General features: G+C 39.1%; 1 protein-coding gene across 5 annotated transcripts in view; it reads right to left on the minus strand.

The window, feature by feature from the left end:
• SHOC2 (SHOC2 leucine rich repeat scaffold protein) overlaps nucleotides 1–21,745 on the minus strand; it is a 107,123-nt gene that overhangs the window by 36,553 nt on the left and 48,825 nt on the right. For all 5 annotated transcript variants that reach the window (XM_073354385.1, XM_073354382.1, XM_073354383.1 and 2 more), the window contains 2 exons: nucleotides 19,689–20,630; nucleotides 4,415–4,552 (listed from right to left, as the gene is read on the minus strand). In XM_073354385.1, the coding sequence (XP_073210486.1) occupies nucleotides 4,415–4,552; nucleotides 19,689–20,391 (841 nt within the window). In that variant the 5' untranslated portion in view covers nucleotides 20,392–20,630. The remainder of the gene's footprint in view (nucleotides 1–4,414; nucleotides 4,553–19,688; nucleotides 20,631–21,745) is intronic.

Genomic DNA, 21,745 nt, shown 5'->3' on the forward strand with positions numbered 1-21,745 from the left:
CCACTATTTTTCCTGAAACATTCATATATTTTTTAAAAAGAAACGGACAGAGCCCTCTCCCACAAAAAAGTCCACCAAACAGGAAAATGATAAATATAATAGCTTTGAGAAACACCAGAAAACATTGCTGGTAAAAAGACATAACCCGTAGTAGTGGAGAAATAATACTTAGGCTTACAGAACATGTTTCATTATCTTAAAGTGTTTTACATAGGCAAATATATATTTTTTTCCTTTTACAAAGGGGGAAAAGTTAGGCACAGAGCACTTATGTGACTTTCCCAAGGTCACATCCAGTCAGTAGCAGAGCCAGGAACAAAATCCAGGTTTCCTGATTCCTATGTGTTTCCACTACAAAAGAGCAGGTCTATGGGAAAAATACTAGGAATTCACAGAAACCATAAGTTAGAGAGCATATTAAGTGCTTATCTACACAAAAAAGTTGAACCAGTTTAACTTAAGGTGTGATTTTAAAGCAATTTAGTTAAACTACTTCAAAAGTCTTCATGTACACTTACTTTGGTTTATCTTAAATCAATTTCAAATCAATTTAATAAACTGAAGAACTGCTCTTATTCTGAAACAAGTGTTTATATAGGGATTTGCACTGTTTTAAAAAACAACTTATGATGAACAAGTGCACCTTTCTCATGTAGACAAGGCCTAGGTCATCTTAACCATCCTCTGGTAATGCAGAATTGTTTCATGCAGTACATTTTCTAGTGCTCTGTCTAGCCTAGCTTCACATGTTTTAGGATATGAGGTTTCTACCCTCTCGCTTGGAGATTATGCCTATAATTCTCACTGGTCAGGAACTTTTCCTAATTTTCCTGTCTGAGACCCTGATCCTCCAAAGCATTTAGGCATTTGCTTAACTTTACAGACTGATTTAAATAGGATTACTAATGTGTTTAAATTTAAATACCTGCCTATGTCTTTGGTGGATTGAGGCCTTAATTTAATCTGATGCTCTAATTTAGCTGAGATTGCAAGGCCATATACTCAAGGCATTTCTCTGTTTGTAACTCGATAACTTTTTAATACTGCATCTGACGAATTCCAAAATTTCAGGGAACATTCTAGGTATCAATGACCAGAACCCTACTGATTTTGGGAAAACTCAGAAACTGAAAAGGGAAAAATGGAGACCCATTGACCCATTGGCCATGTGGCCATCTGTTTAGTACTGCCACAGCCTCAAGCACCTCTGCAATGGCCTACAGATCAAACAATTGGTGGATAGAACACATTAATGCCTTCCAGCATAACAATACTCCTATCTTAGGGCATGGCTACACTTGCAGAGCACTTTGAATTAAACCAGGCTTCGGAGAGCGCAGTAGGGAAAGCACTGCAGTCTGTCCACACTGACAGCTTCAAGCGCACTGGCGTGGCCACATTTGCAGCACTTGCAGCAGCATTGGGAGTGGTGCATTATGGGCAGCTTTCCCAGCATGCAAGTGACTGAAACGTGCCTTTCAAATGGGGGAGTGGGGTGGAGTGTGACAAGGAGCGTGTTGTGTGTATGTGGGGGGAAGAGGGTGGGTTTTTGGGGGGCTGAAAGCATGTCAGCATGTTGTCTTGTAAGTTCAGCAGACCCTCCTGCCGCTCCCCGCCCCTCTCACACACAGCATTCCACACTAATGGTTGTTTTGTCTCAGAGCAGATAAGTAGCCAGCTGTCTGAAACGGAGCTTTCAAAGGGCATATCCGCATTCCTGCAGCGATTCAAAAACAATGACAAGAGTGGCCACTTGACTTAAGGGGATTATGGGACATTTCCGGAGGCTGATCAGAGCACAGTAATGCAACACCTCGTTCACACCGACACCCAGGCGTTTAAACCAAGGCGCAGCAAGCGTTAATCTTCTCGCTGAGGTGGAGTACCAGGAGCGTTCTAGCTGTGGAGTCAGAGCACTGTATGTGCCTTGCCAGCTTGGACGGGTAGCGAGCTAGGGCGCCCGGGGCTGGTTTAATGCGCTCTAACTTGCAAGTGTAGCTAAGCCCTGAGCTCTGCCCAGATTCCCAATAGAGTTTAACATGTTGACAGCCCAAGACTGTCTACACTGCAGTTGTGGTGTTAACTTTTGTCGGTCAGGGATGGTTTTATTTTGCCAGCAAGAGAGCGCGCTCCTGCTAGCAAAGAGTGGCTACACGGCGTACCTTATAGCAGCATCGTTGTAAGGTACACAGCATAGACACAGCCTAAGTGACTTCTCTCCCAGCAAGAAAGAAAACAACAGATCCGGAGGGAGTGCACACAGTCCCTGGCATTGAGGGGAAGGGAGGCTGGAATGGAGGGACTACACAGAACCCTTAGCATGGGGGGGAAGTGGAAGACAGAACTCCTGCCAGGGGGCAAGGGGTGCACATGCAGCCCCATCATGATGGGGGAGGGAGGGTGTCGGATACAGAGCCCCAGGCATGAGGGGGTGGGGAAAGTTGCAAGGAATCTCTGAAACAGAGGAGAATGGGATGGTGATACACAGGGAGCTTGGTGTGTGGGTGGAGATGAAGGAATATAAGGACCCCCTGGTTTGCCAAATGAGCTCAGCCTACAGAAGCCACAAAGTATGTGACTCTCTAGTTCTAACTCTTGTACCATCCTAGTTCCTGTCGTTTTCTTGGTGTTTATAACCTTCAGATATTTGTAAATGTGTGTACCCTTAGTTTCTTTAGTTAACTAGGCTACCTGTATTTGCTATTTTTAATCTTTGAAATAAATCAATCCTTGCAGCCCCTGAAACGTTTTTCTGCCTCTCTCTAAATGCCCTCCAATTCTAAATCACTTTGACAGCACTTTTTTTTGTAAAACTCTAGCCCTTATCCATTTTGAAGACTCAAGGTTTGACCTTTCCAAAATCCTAATTACCTCCTTAATGTAGACTGACGCTTTACAAAATCTGATGGACATGAACAAAGATAGTGCAGTACACCTGTAGACTGAAGTTAGGACAATTCTATTTTGGTAGTGACGCTGCCAATCTTGACAAAGGAGTTAAAGTTAGAGCTATGCGTACAAATTGTGCAATCGGATGCAAATTCCAGCTGGAAAGAGGTCTCCCAGTTTCTAAACATAAAATTAACTGGAGAAGATGAAATTCAGCAACAGTGGGTATTTCATCCATATAAACTCAATTCAGGTAGAGCTCTCTGGGTAAAAAGGCCCAATATCTTCACGGTCAACAATCTGCTGCTAAAAAATAGTTGGTGTCTATCTAAATGGTTCTTCAGTCTTCTGCCCCCTCATCCATTTATTTCCCCATCATATATATAAAAATAATAATGAAATGTTCTATTAACATTAGATGTTGCCCTAAGTGGTGCAGTTTTGTCTTTTATTTAAGCTGAAAGAGCTTACAACCATGATGGGCTGTGTTTTTTAAACAATTTGTTTTATTCCACCATCTGTTCAACACAGATTTAATTAAATAAGAAAAGTCCTCACCTATGCAGTCCTATATGAGCTTCTGAAGCCAACTAGGGAAGAACCAGTTTATTGCGGTACTCTTATTCCCAATCCCAACATGAAAACCTGTATTTTACTGAGAGTGATAGTAAGTTTGGGAACTTGAAGTGGATTTTCAAATTATATTTTTAAAAAGTAGAAAATACAAAGAATAAATTAGTACTTGAAACTGATTCTGTAAGTCTTTCCTATTTTTCTCTATTCAAAGCAAACACTGAAATACAACCCCCAGCTCTTTATCCTTAAACTAATAATTTTTAGCACTTATGTAGCACCATTCATCTACAAATAGATTTATTAACATGAACTACTCACTACTCAACTTCACTATGTGGTGGATAAGCAAACAGTATTCCTATTTTATAAATGGGAAATCTAAGACAGAGGTTAAGTGACTTGCCCCAGACCACAGAAAATGGTGGTGTCAGAGCCAGGTTTAGAACCCAGGAGTTGCTTGTTCTCAGCCTCATGTTTAGGCCACACTTCTCAGGGTACGTTCCCACTTAAAATGCTATAGCAACACAGCTGTAGTGTAGACACTACTTACACCAATGTGAGAACCTCAAGAGGTGGTAGCTAGGTCAATGGAAGAATTCTTTTGTTGACCTAGCAAGGTCAAGAAGGGGACTTAGTTTGGCTTAAATCTGTCACTCAGGGGTGTGGATTTTTCACACCCCTGAGCAACTTAGCTGGGTTGACCTAATTTTCAAGTGTAGCCCACCCCTTATAGTAGTTAGGATTAACAGCGCCTGGGTTTGAGAGAGTTTACATTTTTAGAAAGCGTATATCCCTTTGGGATCTTGATAGTGAAAATGCCCACAACAAAATTCCTATCCCTTCTATAGTTATGGGCCATGTTTTATTCTTAGATTTTATATTCTTATTGTTCAGTGAGTTGAACATTTGAAAAGCTGTGATTTCTCTCCCCAACCCCACCTTCACATACCTATGGTTTCTGGTAGGTCCAAGAGCTCATTGTGCTGCAAGTCAAGGTTGGTGATTTGTGTGCAATTTCCAATCTCCTTTGGAAGATGTTCAAGCTGATTGTGCGCTACATCCAGAGTTATGAGGTTACACAACTCGCCTGTGAACACACCAAAAAACACAGACTTTTTAATGTCTAGTTCCACCAAATAAAACTACAACATGGAAGTAAAAATAAATGGTCAGACATACACATCTATGGTTTTAAAACAAAGTAGTGTGTACCTTAAAATTATGGCTGCAAAATATTTCTGATGTACCAGGATCACAATCTAGTACAGTCAGATTCAAAACCTCATCAGCATTCTTTGAAAGCATAAAGTGTAGATTCCAGATATCCGAATGAACCCCAGTGTATTAAAAAAGACCATGTTAGCTATCGCTGTTTTGTACTGTAAGCTCAGGAATGACATGAGAAGTATAACAGCTTGGTTATTCTTCTCATTATTCATCCTTCTCGGCTTAATCGAAGCTAGGAACATCATGGAGGTAAGCAGTTTGCACTGAATTTTGAAAAATTCATTACAGTAAATTACATATAGGGAAACCACCACCTAGAATTACTTTCAGGCTGCAAAGAACGAACAGCTTGTGAAACATCAAAACAGAACTAGTTATTTTGCTGACAAGCTGGAAAACCAAGAAAACTACTGCTGATTGAGACTTAAAAATGGCCAGTTTGTTAAGGTAAACAGTAAACCTATTCCTACAGAATAATGTATTTTAAATACTCAATAATAGCCAAACATGTAAGGAAGGTTGAAATAAAATCTTATTAAGTCTTAAAGAAAAAGGGCCTGGATTCTCTTCTGATTTATATCTGTTTTACACCAGCAAAACTTCACACCGGATTTACCCTGATGTATGGGAGGTAAGAACCAGGCACAAATCTCTGCAAGGATAAAGTTTCATTGACTTCAGTGTCAGCAACACAAGAGCAAATATAATAGGTTTTTTTTGTATGTTTTGATTTCAGTGGAGCTGAAATTAACACTGCAGATTTTAATAGCTTTAACTTCTATTCACTGGATAAGTGACAATTTTTGGAACAGCAGTGAATCGATATTGCAGAAAGAAAGCCTATTTTAGAAATATACCCTCCAGTGCTATTTTATTCACCTCCATCCCTCTAGGGCCTTCTTGCAGACCTCAAGGACTAGCTTGGGGTAAGCTTTGATGCCATGAATTATGCTACACAGACTAGTAGGCCATGGATTACATTGTAAGAATGAATGGTAAATTTCATTACAAATTCTAAATACTTATGAATTTTGTTTACTTAACCTCTTCAGATGATAGTCTGGTACTTTTCTGAGGTAAAAAAAAATTTACACCCATTTACCAAAAGGCTTGCAAAGTTAAACACAGGTGGTCTATTCAGTTTTATTATTCTAATTTTCTCAGCTTATATCACTCTTATGCTCTGGAAAGATCTACACAGCTCAGTGGTACATAGTACAAATAGTATTTTGTCACCAAATCCCACACTATACTGTCTAGGTTCACTCCACTTCCCCAAAATACTCTCACATCAAGTATAAAAGTATTGCTTATGATATCCCACTGGATATCCATTTATGCATGTATTATAAGCAATGAGCATTGCAATGGAAGCAATCAAGAGAGGAGTGAACCCAACAATACATGAGCAATGAGCAGCAATCCCACAATACACAGAAGAGAATGAAAGAGCAAAGAGGGTAGGCAACAATAATGTCCTACAGTGCCCCAAGATTTTGGGAGTCTGTGCCCCACTAGACTATTGGGACATACAATTCCTCTTTTTATGATGAAATATAAAGGGGAGGGAGAGAACACTTTAACCTGTTTTTATACCATATTGCATGGGTTATTAAAGGTAATCTTGAGAATCTTGGCAGCATTTTAGGGCACTAGTTCTCAATTTATGATCAGCAAAGCTTAGGTTCGGAACAACATTCAAGTTCTGTGAGACAGAACAGTAAAGTTATAACCAATGAAAAAGTCAAGTTTATGCTGTGGCACAATTCCATTTCATCATATTTAATTCTCATCCTCCATGGCCATTTGTGGGAGGGAAGGGTCAGTATATCTGCTGAAGTTGGCGGAGCACTTTGACTTGGGGAGCAACATTCTCTCCACTTCATTCCTTGCACCTACAGAGAGAATTTTGGCAACAGACACACATGGTTGCAACAACACAGACAGTTCATTTTGTTTGGACACAGCTGCCTTGGATGCTAGGAATATTTGGATTTTGAGTCTTGGGAGAAAATTAAGTATCAGTACCTATCTAGCATTCTGACTCTATTCCAGATAGTTATAGATGAAGATCATGCTGCTTTTGCTTGTGTGGGATTAAAGACAGGTTTTATTTTAGACAAACTGTTGGTACAAAAAATGACATGTGCAACAGATCTTTATTTCAAGTAAGTAAACTGAATCCTAAAACCGAGTGAAGGCTGTTGCCCTATATAAATTAGATTTTAGAAAAGGAAGTGGATGACTTCATGACGTCTAGTGACTTGAAGAAAAGAATTTCAAGAGACACAGTATAGTAAACACAGTATAATGACCACTGTTAGGCCTTCATTTCCACATAGCATATAGACCATGTGGTGAGAAGCTGTCAAACCATGTGATGGTCCAAAATAAAGTGCAACGTTTTATAATCTTTTTTTGGGGGGAAGGGGTTGCAGAGACGTGAAATATTTTTAATCTTTGTTTCATTTGTACTCATCGGTCCACACGGACATACAACTCAGCAGAAAGAGCCTGATGAAGCATCAAAACCAAGTTTCCCTTCTTGCCCACTTCATTGCAAAGGGAAAAATTCTCACATTGGAGATGCTTTCCTTACCGATATGAAAAAAAAAACACTTAAAGTGATTCTGGCAGCTAATATAACCAAAGATATTGGTAGAGTTCCATTGTCCAAGATCAATAAACTGGGTGGATTGAATACACATCTACTGACGACAACAGAGAACACCGAGATGCTATAAGAAATCAACTGAGTAAGTCAACAACCATAAGTGGGCATGTTCCACTAGATGATCATGATGGTCCCTTCTGACCTTAAATTCTATGAGTCTATTTGAATCATTTGCTTTGTGGACACAGATGCTCTCCAACAGCAGTTCTCTAGAAAGGAGAGCCAGAATGAACAAATGGAGTCAACCATTGTTATGACAAATAGCTATCTGTAAGAACAAACATTTCTCTGGCCCAAATATGTTGCCATCTGCCCAGAGTAGTTCTGATAACAGAAAACGTAAAGGGATTTGTGTCATTAGTGAAAAATCTATCACAGTAACAATATCTCACTGCATTCTTCACAAAGAATTTCTCATAGTCTCAACTCTGCCCAGTGAACTAAGTTGTGAAGATGATAAACTTCATCAGAATATAACTGAATTCTTGGATCTTTGCCTTGTCAACGAGATAACTGTGAGCAGAGCATTAAAGCATACAGAAGATGGCTCTCTCTCAAAGAAAGATTCCTGTAGGAACTACAAGAAGAAACATTGGTGAGCTAAGAACTCAATGATATTCAGACTAGAAGAATCAACTTTTTTGGCTCTCATGATTTCTGGTGTGCTAAATTGGATTACTTTTTGAAATGTTGGTATCTGAATCAATCAAACACAAACATGGGAGTTACAAACGTTCCAGATCTGATGATTAGAGAATGAAATGAGCCTTATGGAGACAATATTTTAATGCATGGAAAATTGTAATGTTCCCATTACTTTTTGAGGAAGATCCAGAATCACCTCCACACCTGAAGAATATTTTGGACACTAGACGTTATCAAGAGATGAAAATGATTGTTTTAGGAAGAAAACCTACTCATATACGAATAATCCAAATTGAAGTAAACTTACTCTTTCAGCTACATCTAGCGGCTAAAATAAAACACAAACAACAAATTAAATAGAGTATAAAGTGACCTGCTAGACAAGTTCTGGCTGGTCTCATGGAAAGGTCATCTCACAAAGAAGGGCAAGATTAGTAAAATAATTGAGCAAGTGCCATTATTTGGGGCTGGAGGGGATATTCTCCCTCACTGTAGCTGACAAAAGAAGCCATGAAGTACAATAATATTTGTCACCAAAGCAGACAAAATTGTGTGCATCAGCCCTCTTGACAGAGAAAACCACTATATGGGAGCAATTTTCATATAAAATGCATTATGGAGAGACGAAAATTTCTCCATAATTAAAATCTCTCTTATAAGGTTAATTTTCAATTCCACAATAGCTTCAAAAATTTTAAAAATGCCCACTTTCTGCAAACTCTTAGAAGGTAAACTTAGTAGATTGTTCATACAAATGTGCAGAGAAATAAAGTAGTTACTTTGAAAGATGCCCAAGTGCCTTCTTTTTAAACACGTCCGTAAAGTGTAAAGACCAGCAAACACCTCACCATCATCTTCTCACGCACAGTATAAGTTATGCAAGCAGCATGACACAATCACACATAAATGCTGATTGACAATCATATTGTTATTATGAAAAGAACAATAATGTCTCCATAATTAAGGCTGAAACCTGGGACCCACATAAGGCTGATTTTGAATACCTGTCATGACAATGAGACCAACTAACATGTCCTACATCCAGAATTTTTAAAATGCTTGAGTTACACAAAAAACAGAATGCAGCTTTGTTATATTATTTTTATGTTAGTATGTACATATGTATTATATACACACATCTACAGATTAATATTAAATTAGGGGGAGCAGTTATGTCAATATCAAACAGGGTTCAGTACCTCCTGCCAAAATTCACTTCGGGGAAAATAACCTTGGGCTGTATATGCAATTTGCAATATAGCCCCTTTTCCACTGGATTAAATCTTGTGACTGTCCATTCTCTCTCTTCCCATATTTAAGACGACTGAAATTCTGAAATCCTTTACTACATGGTAAATCCAGGACCCAATGACATAGCAACAGAATAAAGAGCTCTTGTTGGACAGTACAAGGAAGAGGACAGTGCTAGTATTAGTGACATCTTTTCATTTTAGTATCAATTAATGTTTTATTAAGTAGTATATCAAGTTGTATTGCTTTCAAGTTTATATTTTTTTAAAAATTAATCTACGTTCACTAGCGCCAGCAACAGATTACAAATATTTTCCATAGCTGTGGTATTTATTAATCCCTCCACCCCCACGAACATGATACAGTTCTGTGGTGACCTAGAATCCTATTTTCGACGTCTCCGACTCAAGGAATATTTCCAACATACCTCTGAACAACATACTAATCCACAGAGACCTCCCTACCAACACTACAAAAAGAAGGATTCTAGGTGGTCTCCTACTGAAGGTCAAGACAGCACACTGGACTTCTACATAGAGTGCTTCCGCCAACGTGCAAGGGCTGAAATTGTGGAAAAGCAGCATCACTTGCCCCATAACCTCAGCCGTGTGGAACACAATGCCATCCACAGCCTCAGAAACAACTCTGACATCATAATCAAAAAAGCTGACAAAGGAGGTGCTGTTTCATCATGAATAGGTCAGAATATGAACAAGAGGCTGCTCGGCAGCTCTCCAACACCACTTTCTACAAGCCATTACCCTCTGATCCCACTGAGAGTTACCAAAAGCAACTACAGCATTTGCTCAAGAAACTCCCTGAAAAAGCACAAGATCAAATCCGCACAGACACACCCCTGAAACCCCAACCTGGAATATTCTGTTACCCAAGATCCATAAACCTGGAAATCCTGGGCGCCCTATCATCTCAGGCATTGGCACCCTGATAGCAGGATTGTCCGGCTATGTAGACTCCCTCCTCAGGCCCTACGCTACAAGCACTCCCAGCTACCTTCGAGACACCACTGACTTCCTGAGGAAACTACAATCCATCGGTGATCTTCCTGATAACACCATCCTGGCCACTATGGATGTAGAAGCCCTCTACACCAACATTCCACACAAAGATGGACTACAAGCCGTCAAGAACACTATACCCGATAATGTCACAGCTAACCTGGTGGCTGAACTTTGTGACTTTGTCCTTACCCATAACTATTTTACATTTGCGGACAATGTATACCTTCAAATCAGCGGCACTGCTATGGGTACCCGCATGGCCCCACACTATGCCAACATTTTTATGGCTGACTTAGAACAACGCTTCCTCAGCTCTCGTCCCCTAACGCCTCTACTCTACTTGCGCTATATTGATGCCATCTTCATCATCTGGACTCATGGAAAAGAAGCACTTGAGGAATTCCACCATGATTTCAACAATTTCCATCCCACCATCAACCTCAGCCTGGTCCAGTCCACACAAGAGATCCACTTCCTGGACACTACAGTGCTAATAAACTATGGTCACATAAACACCACCCTATACCGGAAACCTACTGACCGCTATTCCTACCTACATGCCTCCAGCTTTCACCCTGACCACATCACACGATCCATCGTCTACAGCCAAGCTCTGCGATACAACCGCATTTGCTCCAACCCCTCAGACAGAGACAAACACCTACAAGATCTCTATCAAGCATTCTTACAATACCCATCTGTGGAAGTGAAGAAACAGATTGATAGAGCCAGAAGAGTTCCCAGAAGTCACCTACTACAGGACAGGCCTAACAAAGAAAATAACAGAACGCCACTAGCCGTCACCTTCAGCCCCCAACTAAAACCCCTCCAACGCATTATTAAGGATCTACAACCTATCCTGAAGCACTCTCACAAATCTTGGGAGATAGGCCAGTCCTTACCTACAGACAGCCCCCCATCCTGAAGCAAATACTCACCAGCAATCACATACCACACAACAGAACCACTAACCCAGAAACCTATCCTTGCAACAAAGCCCGTTGCCAACTGTGCCCACATATCTATTCAGGGGACACCATCACAGGGCCTAGTAACATCAGCCACACTATCAGAGGCTCGTTCACCTGCACATCCACCAATGTGATATATGCCATCATGTGCCAGCAATGCCCCTCTGCCATGTACATTGGTCAAACTGGACAGCCTCTACGTAAAAGAATAAATGGACACAAATCAGATGTCAAGAATTATAACATTCATAAACCAGTTGGAGAACACTTCAATCTCTCTGGTCACGCGATTACAGACATGAAAGTTGCGGTATTACAACAGAAAAACTTCAAATCCAGACTCCAGCGAGAGACTGCTGAATTGGAATTCATTTGCAAATTGGATACAATTAACTTAGGCTTGAATAGAGACTGGGAGTGGCTAAGTCATTATGCAAGGTAACCTATTTCCCCTAGTTTTTTCCTGCCCCCCCCCCCCGACGTTCTTGTTAAACCCTGGATTTGTGCTGGAAATGGCCCACCTTGATTATCATACGCATTGTAAGGAGAGTGGTCACTTTAGATAAGCTATTACCAACAGGAGAGTGGGTTTGGGGGAGGCGGGGGGGGAGAAAACCTGGATTTGTGCTGGAAATGGCCCAACTTGATTATCGTACACATTGTAAGGAGAGTGATCACTTTAGATAAGCTATTACCAGCAGGAGAGTGAGGTGGGGGGAGGTATTTTTTCATGCTTTGTGTGTATAAAAAGATCTTCTACACTTTCCACAGTATGCATCCGATGAAGTGAGCTGTAGCTCACGAAAGCTTATGCTCAAATAAATTGGTTAGTCTCTAAGGTGCCACAAGTACTCCTTTTCTTTTCACTAGGTTCTCTGACTGCAGAATAAAGCAAAATAATCTAGTCTACCCAGAAACCTATATGAGATACATTAAAGATAAAAAAAATGTCCTGACCCTAGGAAGTATTACAAAGTAATCGTATAACTTCAGCACAAAATACTTCCCTCTCCCTCCTTCCCCCCCATTGGATTTGAGTGCATCATTATAGTGGTTAGAATAAGCCTTTTACTGTTTATTTCTGACCGTGCTAAGGAACAGATGAGAACTACAAGCTAATGGTTTTGATTAATAAATGTCATTTATGTGAAAAATGTACCGAATAGAAAGAATTTAGCCTTTTGGAGGTGAATGGTCACAGTTATAATTGTTTTATCATTTTTCTGTACAATGGTTATAGCATTTGTATAAATGGAGTTCATGCATATTTTAAGAGAACTCGAATAATATTTTCTTTGAGTTTAATTTAGGATCTTCTTAACTTATAACATGAATTAATTACAGCACTCAACAGGAAGGAAGGAGGGTACACTAAAACCCCAAAATTGTTTCCCCACCTGAAACCTGAGGTAAAGGGTGCTTGTACGAGTGCGCCATGTAACAAAAGAAATCGATTACTTTCAAGTGAAGGTTGAAAAATTCAGGAAAGTTAGGAAATTTTCAGTTAATGTCCTCGCACCAATTTCCCAAGCAACACCACACCTTGGTTGCAGTTAGAATTCCTGAAATGGAGAAGGGGGTTCCTGTCCACAGTTAATACAAAATAAATAAATTCCCCTGTATTGTCAGATCCACTGAAAAAAATGAAAGGGGGAAATTAAATGGACGATAGTACTGGGCAGCCCTTGAACTGAAGTGTCATTGAATAGTAGGACACAGTATTATGAGATGGAGCTAGGAGGAGGACTGGCTATACCAGTGCAGCTGCTACACCAACTGTCTATACTAGTGGAGACTGAACAGGTGCAAGCAGAGACTGTATGTAAACTAAATGCAAAGTGGTGTAAAAACCGTAGGATGGTCCCAACATCTTGGTGAATTTTGTGTATGAGCAGAAGACACATTCCAGGTCTAGAGTAAGCAGACCCTATGATTCCCAGAACTCCAATCCAAAAATATTTCCCTTGCAGCACAGACCAGACCAGCTTCAGCCTAGCATAAAGACTGCATTCACAAAGAAAACAGTATTTGGTCCCCTTAAGGAGAGAAGATAGGTAACAGCAATTTAAATTGTGTTGAAAATTTATTATTGATCTGTGTGCTAAACCAAAAAGTAGACATTTTATAAAATGCAACATTTTATCTCTGTAAAGATTAATATCAACATTTTTATGCAAGACATTTCTATACCACCACCATGAAAAAATGTAATAAAAAATGAGATCAAAGGAATGCACAAGGTTAGCCTAAGTAACAGGCTTGCAACCTGAAATGCTTTCTTGACTTTACCATCCAAGACTTTTCCTCTGGTTCTTCATACATCATGTGCACACAATCTGACTCACTGTTGCTTTTGCATTTTTCTGTCCCAATCTTCATCATTGTGACCTCAATGGAATAGAGATTTGCTAGAAATGGAGACTAAGCTGGAGGCCACCTTGGAGGCAGATTTCCACAGTTATCGTTAGGCAGTTTACGGAGCTCAGCATTAGCTACTGGCAGAAATATTTTTTCATTTGGTATCTTTCCCATGGGGAAGAACTAACGATTCAACAGCTAGGTGAAAAGAAAAAAAAGCTCTCCTTGGTGTCATCCTCCACAGCCATTTTACTGACCTTCATTTCTTTTGTTTCTGAGGCTAGAGCAGAACATAACTAAAGGCAAGATTTCAAGATTTGCACTAAACCAGGGTACGTCTATACTGCAATAAAAAATCCGGTGCACTGAGCCTCAGCGCTCAGAGCAACTGACTTGGGCAGGTAAGGCTGCTGGACTAAATACAGACATTTGGGCTCAAATGGAGCATGGGTCTGAAACCCACTCCCATCATGAGGTTTCAGAGCCCAGACTCCAGCCTGAGCCTGGATGTTTACACTGCAATTTTTAGGCCTGCAACCCGAGCCCCATGAATCTGAGTCAGCAGAAGGGCCTATGGCAGCTGCCCCATGGATCTTTAATTGCAATGTAGACCTACCCCTGTATCCTACCAAAAAATGGAAATGCAACACTAGTGAGGGATACAGAAAGGAATATAAATTATAGCAAGTAAAATGTAAGGTGGAAATTTGAAGTTAAGAGTAATTTTGAAGAGCAAGTAACCAAAAGCCTCCTAATTTTATGTCCTTCATAAAAATAAACAAAGCAATCTTTAAGCCTATTTAGAAGCAAAAACACTGCTGAGTCTACTGGAGCATAGGAAGCAATTAAGAAAAACAAGAATATTGCAGAGAAACTAAAGTTATTTCTTTACATCAGTCCTCAAATACAAGATGTTGGGGAAATAACTATTCAGAATCTACTTTTTCAGGTAATAAAGAAAAAGTACTGCCAGAAACTAAAGTGTCAAGAGAAGATGGTTCTGGAACAAGTTTTAAAGGCAACAGGTCACCAGGACCAGATGGTATACACCCAGCACTTCTGACTGAACTACAGGGTAGCAAATGAACTTAAGTTACTTAAAAGGTATTAGATGATCCTGGGAAGTACAGAGCAGCAAAATAGTAATACAGCAATAGTTAAATTAACTAAAATGGCCATTATAATAGAACTATTCAACTGCTTACATACAGTAGAACCTCAGAGTTACGAACACCTTGGGAACGGAGGTTGTTCGTAACGCTGAACAAAATGTTATGGTTGTTCTTCCAAAAGTTTACAATTGAATAATGACTTAACAGCTTTGAACCTTTACTATGCAGAAGAAAAATGCTGCTTTTCCTAGTAGTCTACGTTTGACACAGTACTATACTGTATTTGCCTTTTTTTTTGTGGGGGGGGGGGGGGTCTGCTGCTGCCTGATTGCATACTTCTGGTTCCAAATGAGGTGTGTGGTTGACCGGTCAGTTCATAACTCTGGTGTTTGTAATTCTGAGATTCTACTGTACATGTGATATGACAGCGACAAATCAGCATTTGTTAAAGAAAGAAAGCTGTTAAAGAAAATCTCAAACCAATTGACATGATTTATTTGTATGCAGTGTATGTAGCTGTAGCCACGTTGTGATTTGTTTAAGACTTTTAAAAAGACTTCGACAAATACCCTAACAAGACTCCTTTGGGGGAGAAGGGATAAAGAAGGGTCGCAAGAATTAGTTTGGGAAAACTTTCTTTTGGGGTAAGAAAATTGTGCATTTGCATTTAGGATGGGATTGTGGAGAGCATTTGGGAGAGAGAGAGAGAGAGAGAGAGAGAGAGAGTGTTGTAGGCAGGTTATAATTTTGCAATGGAGAAATTCTCTCACCCTACAGGGAGCATAACAAAAGTTCTGCTTCAGGGCCTGGGGAGAACAGCTCTACCAGACACAAATGAACCATCATCATTATTAGGGAAGAAGAAAGATGAGGGTGGAGTAAAAAACGGGTGAAATAGTTAGTGATGAGTACACAAATGAAAATGTAAATAATTCATTTTTGATGCGGTACTGTAGGCAGGCCACCAAGGACCTGTCTCATTCTGTCTATGAGGCACCTAGCATACTTTTGTGTTCTGCGTAAATACTAATTTGACTATATTTACAAAGTCCTTTTGCCTCTGAACGTGTGATCTGAGAATATTCCAGGAATGATATTTCTTTGGTACTATGAACATTTTATGGTATTGTAGAAGTAAAAAGTGGAGGGAGGTGGGGAAGAGAATAATGGTAACAAATGAAAGAGGTGATCAAATTATGACACAAAGCACCTGATTCTGAGAAGTGGTTCCTGGTTTTGACCATTCATAGCATTGTGAACAGCTAGATACTTGATTTGAGGGTTCAATCAGGTAGTTAGACATTATGTGCTATAAGAAAAGGAGTACTTGTGGCACCTTAGAGACTAACCAATTTATTTGAGCATGAGCTTTCGTGAGCTACAGCTCACTTCATCGGATGCATACCGTGGAAACTGCAGAAGACATTATATACACACACACAGAGACCATGAAACAATACCTCCTCCCACCCCACTGTCCTGCTGGTAATAGCCTATCTAAAGTGATCATCAAGTTGGGCCATTTCCAGCACAAATCCACGTTTTCTCACCCTCCGCCCTCCCACACACAAACTCACTCTCCTGCTGGTAATAGCTTATCCAAAGTGACCACTCTCCCTACAATGTGCATGATAATCAAGGTGGGCCATTTCCAGCACAAATCCAGGTTTTCTCACCCCCGCACCCCGATACACACACAAACTCACTCTCTTGTGTGTGTATGGGGGTGGGGGGGGGGTGACAAAACCTGGATTTGTGCTGGAAATGGCCCAACTTGATGATCACTTTAGATAAGCTATTACCAGCAGGACAGTGGGGCGGGAGGAGGTATTGTTTCATGGTCTCTGTGTGTGTATATAATGTCTTCTGCAGTTTCCACGGTAGGCATCCGATGAAGTGAGCTGTAGCTCACGAAAGCTCATGCTCAAATAAATTGGTTAGTCTCTAAGGTGCCACAAGTACTCCTTTTCTTTTTGCGAATACAGACTAACACGGCTGTTACTCTGAAACCTATCATTATGTGCTATGAAGTACACCCACAAAAATCACAATTTGCACTGAAACCTATATATAATTAGAATCATACAGTGCTTCTGGCGAACAGAGCAGGAAAAACCCATTTTAGCATCCTTTGGTACACATTCCAATAAATCCAGTAAAATAGTCAAGTTTTGCTGTTACTTTATAGAGAGGACTTCAAAGTGGGATGGCAGTCAAATGCAGCTCAGTAAAAATGGCACATACCAATTCAACATTTCTGCACACTGGGTTTGAATCAGTTCGGCTTACTTTACTTACAAAATTTTCACTCCTATGGGCATAGAGCCTATAAAGCTCTGGAAGAGCAAGATAGTTTCTATTCTGCCTTGCACACAGTGAACTAAATAATCACTTAGGTACTGATGGAAGAACCTTTGTTACTGGTGATAATTTAAAAGGGGAATGGGAAACAGTTTGATTTTCAGATTGATTCTGCAGAACTAGCAACTGGAAAAAAATAATCTGATTTCTAATGTGTGCACATTTGAAGTACATTTTGATAAATATGCAATCTTAATGTTTTTACATTTTTTATTTTCTAAGTATTAGGATGTTGCAATATGACTACTGTTTAGCATTTTTTCTACAAAGAGGTCAGAGTTCACGTAGTCCTGTCCTATTTTCCCTTTTCTAAATTCATATTATTCTTAAAACAAACCTCACCAATTCAGCTAAAATCTTTGCTACGTTTAATTCTAAGTAGTACCCCTCTTTCAGAAGGCTTAGATTTCAAGATAATGCACACTGTGGCAAATCAATACAGTTTTAAAAAGGCTTTCAATAACACAATCATATCACCCATGCAGTTTTGCACACAACACTTTTTTCAAAGATATATTTACTTTTAATTAGGTGTTTTGTTTTATTTATTAGAAACCTGCTTTACAGACCAACAATCTCCTGAAGTCTTCATCATGAAGTCATCACAGTTATGAACTTTAAGGATATTCTCTACTTGACTGAAGAGAAGGCTATCACAATCCCCCATGCATCATGATAGTAGACAATGAAATTTCAGTTTCATGACATAATTCTACCCAGCCACCTTTGTTTTTTTTAATACCGCCTCTCACTGTAGCATATTAGCAATATTCCCGCCTTTTATGCAGCAGATTAGGATTCTATTCCCTGTCCAGGCCAACACTCTGTAAAACACACTCATTACCACAGGGATGAAACTCAGCACCTTTGGCATAGGATTCTACCAATTTAGCTAAATGAATTGGCAGCTGCAGTAGGGTCTTATTCTCCATGGACCAGCCACTAGCAAAACATACTTAGCCAGCATGTTACGTAAATCTGCTTGCTAATATTTTTACCACCAGACATGAGAATCTTGACCCTTAGAACAATGTTATACTTAAAAAGTGAATCTGACTTGCACCATGTGATACTGTTTCATAAAAAGATAATGGTTCATTCTGCCTCCGGCTTTGGAACATAAATCTTGGACTATTTACAAACTGATATTACATTGCATTTATTATACATGTACTAGATCTCTATATATGAAAGGAAAGACTTAAAAGCATGTAAAGGGACTTATGTCAAATTTGGCCAAAAATATAGATTTTGAAAAAACAAGTACATTTGTAAAAGCTTAAAACCAATAAGAAATGCTTCAATGACATTTCTGAAAACTAACCAGAGGAAACAAATACATTTCTCTGCAATTCAAAAGATATGCACACTACATACTACCCAACAGTACAGCTTTGTGCTAGAATATACCTCCGTGAAATTGACTAGAAACTGATTACAAAAGTGAAACTGATTAGTCTTCTCATTGTTTATGCTGAGAGAAATGCTATAACTGAACATAAGTGAAAAACATAAGACTTTTTTTCAGTGCTAGGTTCTCAAATTTAGGTGCATATGCCTAATTTATACACACAAACCAATTTTTTATTAACTGTAACCTGTTATATGCATTCTCATACAGCTGATTTGCACAGATCAGGTGAGCAAAAATTTGTAAGAGCCTAACTTTGAAAGCTAAAAATAATTTTTCATCTCTAATTCTTCAAGTTATAAGTAAACTAAGTAAATATCTTCAGCTTAAATTTTTAAAACTGGAAATACACAAAAAAAATCTTGTGATATACTCACATGCACACACACTTCATGCATGTGCGTAAGTACTATAAGGTATTGCTTAAAATGGTTTTCTGAACAGAGACGCTTTCCTGAATCAAGGCCTGTTAGAAGGTGGTTCAAGAATTCCCGACTATCACTACATCAATCACTGCTCGAAATGACTAAACAACATTAACTGATACCCCATTTACTTTAAAGTTTGAAAGATAAGTCTGTGTAATAGCTTTAGAATAGTTATTTGTGAGTTATATACTTTTTCATTCATTCAAAAAATGTGTATACTTTAGCAATGATGCAAGCAATACCTGGTCACAACACTAAAAGATTCCATTTATAAATAAATTCATTAACTGTTTCATAAGCAGCTGATGTTTCATATATGGTTGACCAATTGTTATAGATTGTTACATTGTCCAATATGTTTCTTATAACTTTTGCTTATAACCATCCATAATGCATTTTATTGACGTGCTTGTAACCATCTATAACACTTCATATTCATGCCTGTAACATGCTTATAACACCTATCAATTATTTATTACCCTTTATAAATGGAACCTAAATATCAAATGTGACCCAACATCTTTTTTAATTAACAGATATACATACAATATATTGATTATACCTCAGCATAATCTAACATTGTGGTAATGTGGATGAGAGCCAAAGAAACTAATCTCAGATTCTTCTTGATGACGACGACGTTAAAAGGAGGCCAGTATCTATAAAAAATTTCATAAAGCAGGGATCTGTGTGTACCTACCTGCATTACAAAGTGAACTAAAAAAAAGATTTACCATAAACTTTAAATCACAGTGTAAATGCTTACCAATTTCAGCAGGTAGTTGCTTGATTTTGTTCTCTCGTATGCTAAGCATGGTGAGTTTTGACAAGCTTTTGATATCCTTTTCCACAGTAGTTATACGATTAAAGCGTAGATAAAGAGTGGCAAGAGAATTTAGCCTGTACACCACTGAAGGAATTTCTCTAAGTTTGTTATGCCGTAGATCAAGCATGCGCAGTTTCTTCAAGTTATCAAGAGAGTCAGGCAAACTGGTAAGTGAGTTCTCACTTAAAGCCAGTGTCATCAGATTCACAAGACAGCCCACCTCTGCAGGTAGAGACTGCAATTTGTTACTGTATAAATAAAGTTCCGTTAACTGTGTCAACTCTTTGATAGATGATGGAAGCATGTGTATAGACCTCTTGGACAAGTCCAAGCGCATTGAATTCTCTTCTCGGCATTTATTTAGCTCTTTGATCACCTCAGCATTGCTGGATTTTTTGCGAGCGGCTGGGGCTGGATTAGGTCGTTTTATTGTGTTGTCTACTGAAAAAGCTACCCCAGGCTGTGCACTACTGGAGTCCTTTTTTCCATCTTTGGCATCTTTCCCTTTGGTCTTAGGCTCTTTTTCTTTGCTTTCTTTTCCAAATCCTCCAGAGGCCTTAGCCTCCTTCTCCCGTTCCTTTGCCAATGGGACTTTTGGATCCTTCTCTTTACAGTCTTTTTCTTTTCCTAGATTACTACTCATGGTGATTCAATGTTTAGCAAGCACCACATGAAATCCACTTTTTTCAGTTAACAAAAAAACAATTCACTGCTGAAAGTGCAAGGATCCTTAAAACACAAATATGTTGGCTTGAGGGACCAACTTCAGTTGAGTGATACCCATTTGCTACATATTGATTCTGAAGACACTTGTTCCTAATCCTGATACTGAAAGGTTCAACTTTAAGAGATCAGATGGTCAAATGCTCCTTATTAGAATTTCTGCAACACAAGAGAAAAAAATAAACCAATGTTAATGTAAATATAACTTTCTTTTAGCTCAAATATTGAGTATTTTGATAGCAAGCATGTGGATACTTAATCAGGTCTATAACTTCCCCATATATTTCATATGAAGAACCCAATCCTAACGTTCAAATCATAAGAACACTGCTTAGGAATGATTGGTATGTAACCTAACACTTAAATCAGCCTCTGTACCAGATGACTGGAGAATAGCTAATGTAATGCTGATTTTCATTTTAACAGGCTGGTAAACCTGACTTCAGCACCAGACAAAATGGTTGAAACTATAGTAAAGAACAGAATTATCAGACACACAAATAAACACAATACGTTGGGGAGAAGACAACATAGCTTTCATAAAGGGAAATCATGCCTCACCAATCCATTAGAATCAACAACCATCTCTTAATGTCAACAAGCATGTGGTCAAGGGTGATCCAGTGGATATACTGTACTTGGACTTGAGGAAAACCTTCGATAAAGTGCCTCATCAAAGGCTCTTAAGCAAAACAAAACAAGGTTAGTTTTCACAGTGTAAAGAGGTAAACAGTGGGGTCTCTCAAGGATCAGTATTGCGACCAGTGCTGTTCAACACACTAGTAAATGATCTGGAAAAAGTGGTAAACGAGTGACAAAATTTGCAGATGATACAAAATTACTCAAGATAGCTAATGCCAAAGCAGACTGTGAAGAGTTACAAAGAGATTTCACAAAACTGGATAACTGGTCAACAAAATGGCAGATGAAATTCAATGTTGATAAATGCAAAGTAATCCACATTGGAAAATATAATGCCAACTATACATACAAAATGATGGTCTGAATTGGCAGTTCCCACTCAAGGAAGATCTTGAGGGATCGGGGATAGGTCTCTGAAAACATCTGCTCAATGCACAACAGCAATCAAAAAAGTTAACAGAATGTTAGGAACCATTAGGAAAGGGATAGAAAATATAATGCCACTCAAAAATCCATGACATTTCCGCACCTTGAAAACTGAGTGCACTTCTGGTTGACCCATCTCAAAAGAGAGAGATTAGAAATGGAAAAAGTACAGAGAAGGGCAACAAATATGTACAGGTTCCATAGGA

The sequence above is a fragment of the Lepidochelys kempii genome, chromosome 7, assembly GCF_965140265.1.
Source record: "Lepidochelys kempii isolate rLepKem1 chromosome 7, rLepKem1.hap2, whole genome shotgun sequence".
Lineage (NCBI taxonomy): Eukaryota > Metazoa > Chordata > Testudines > Cheloniidae > Lepidochelys > Lepidochelys kempii.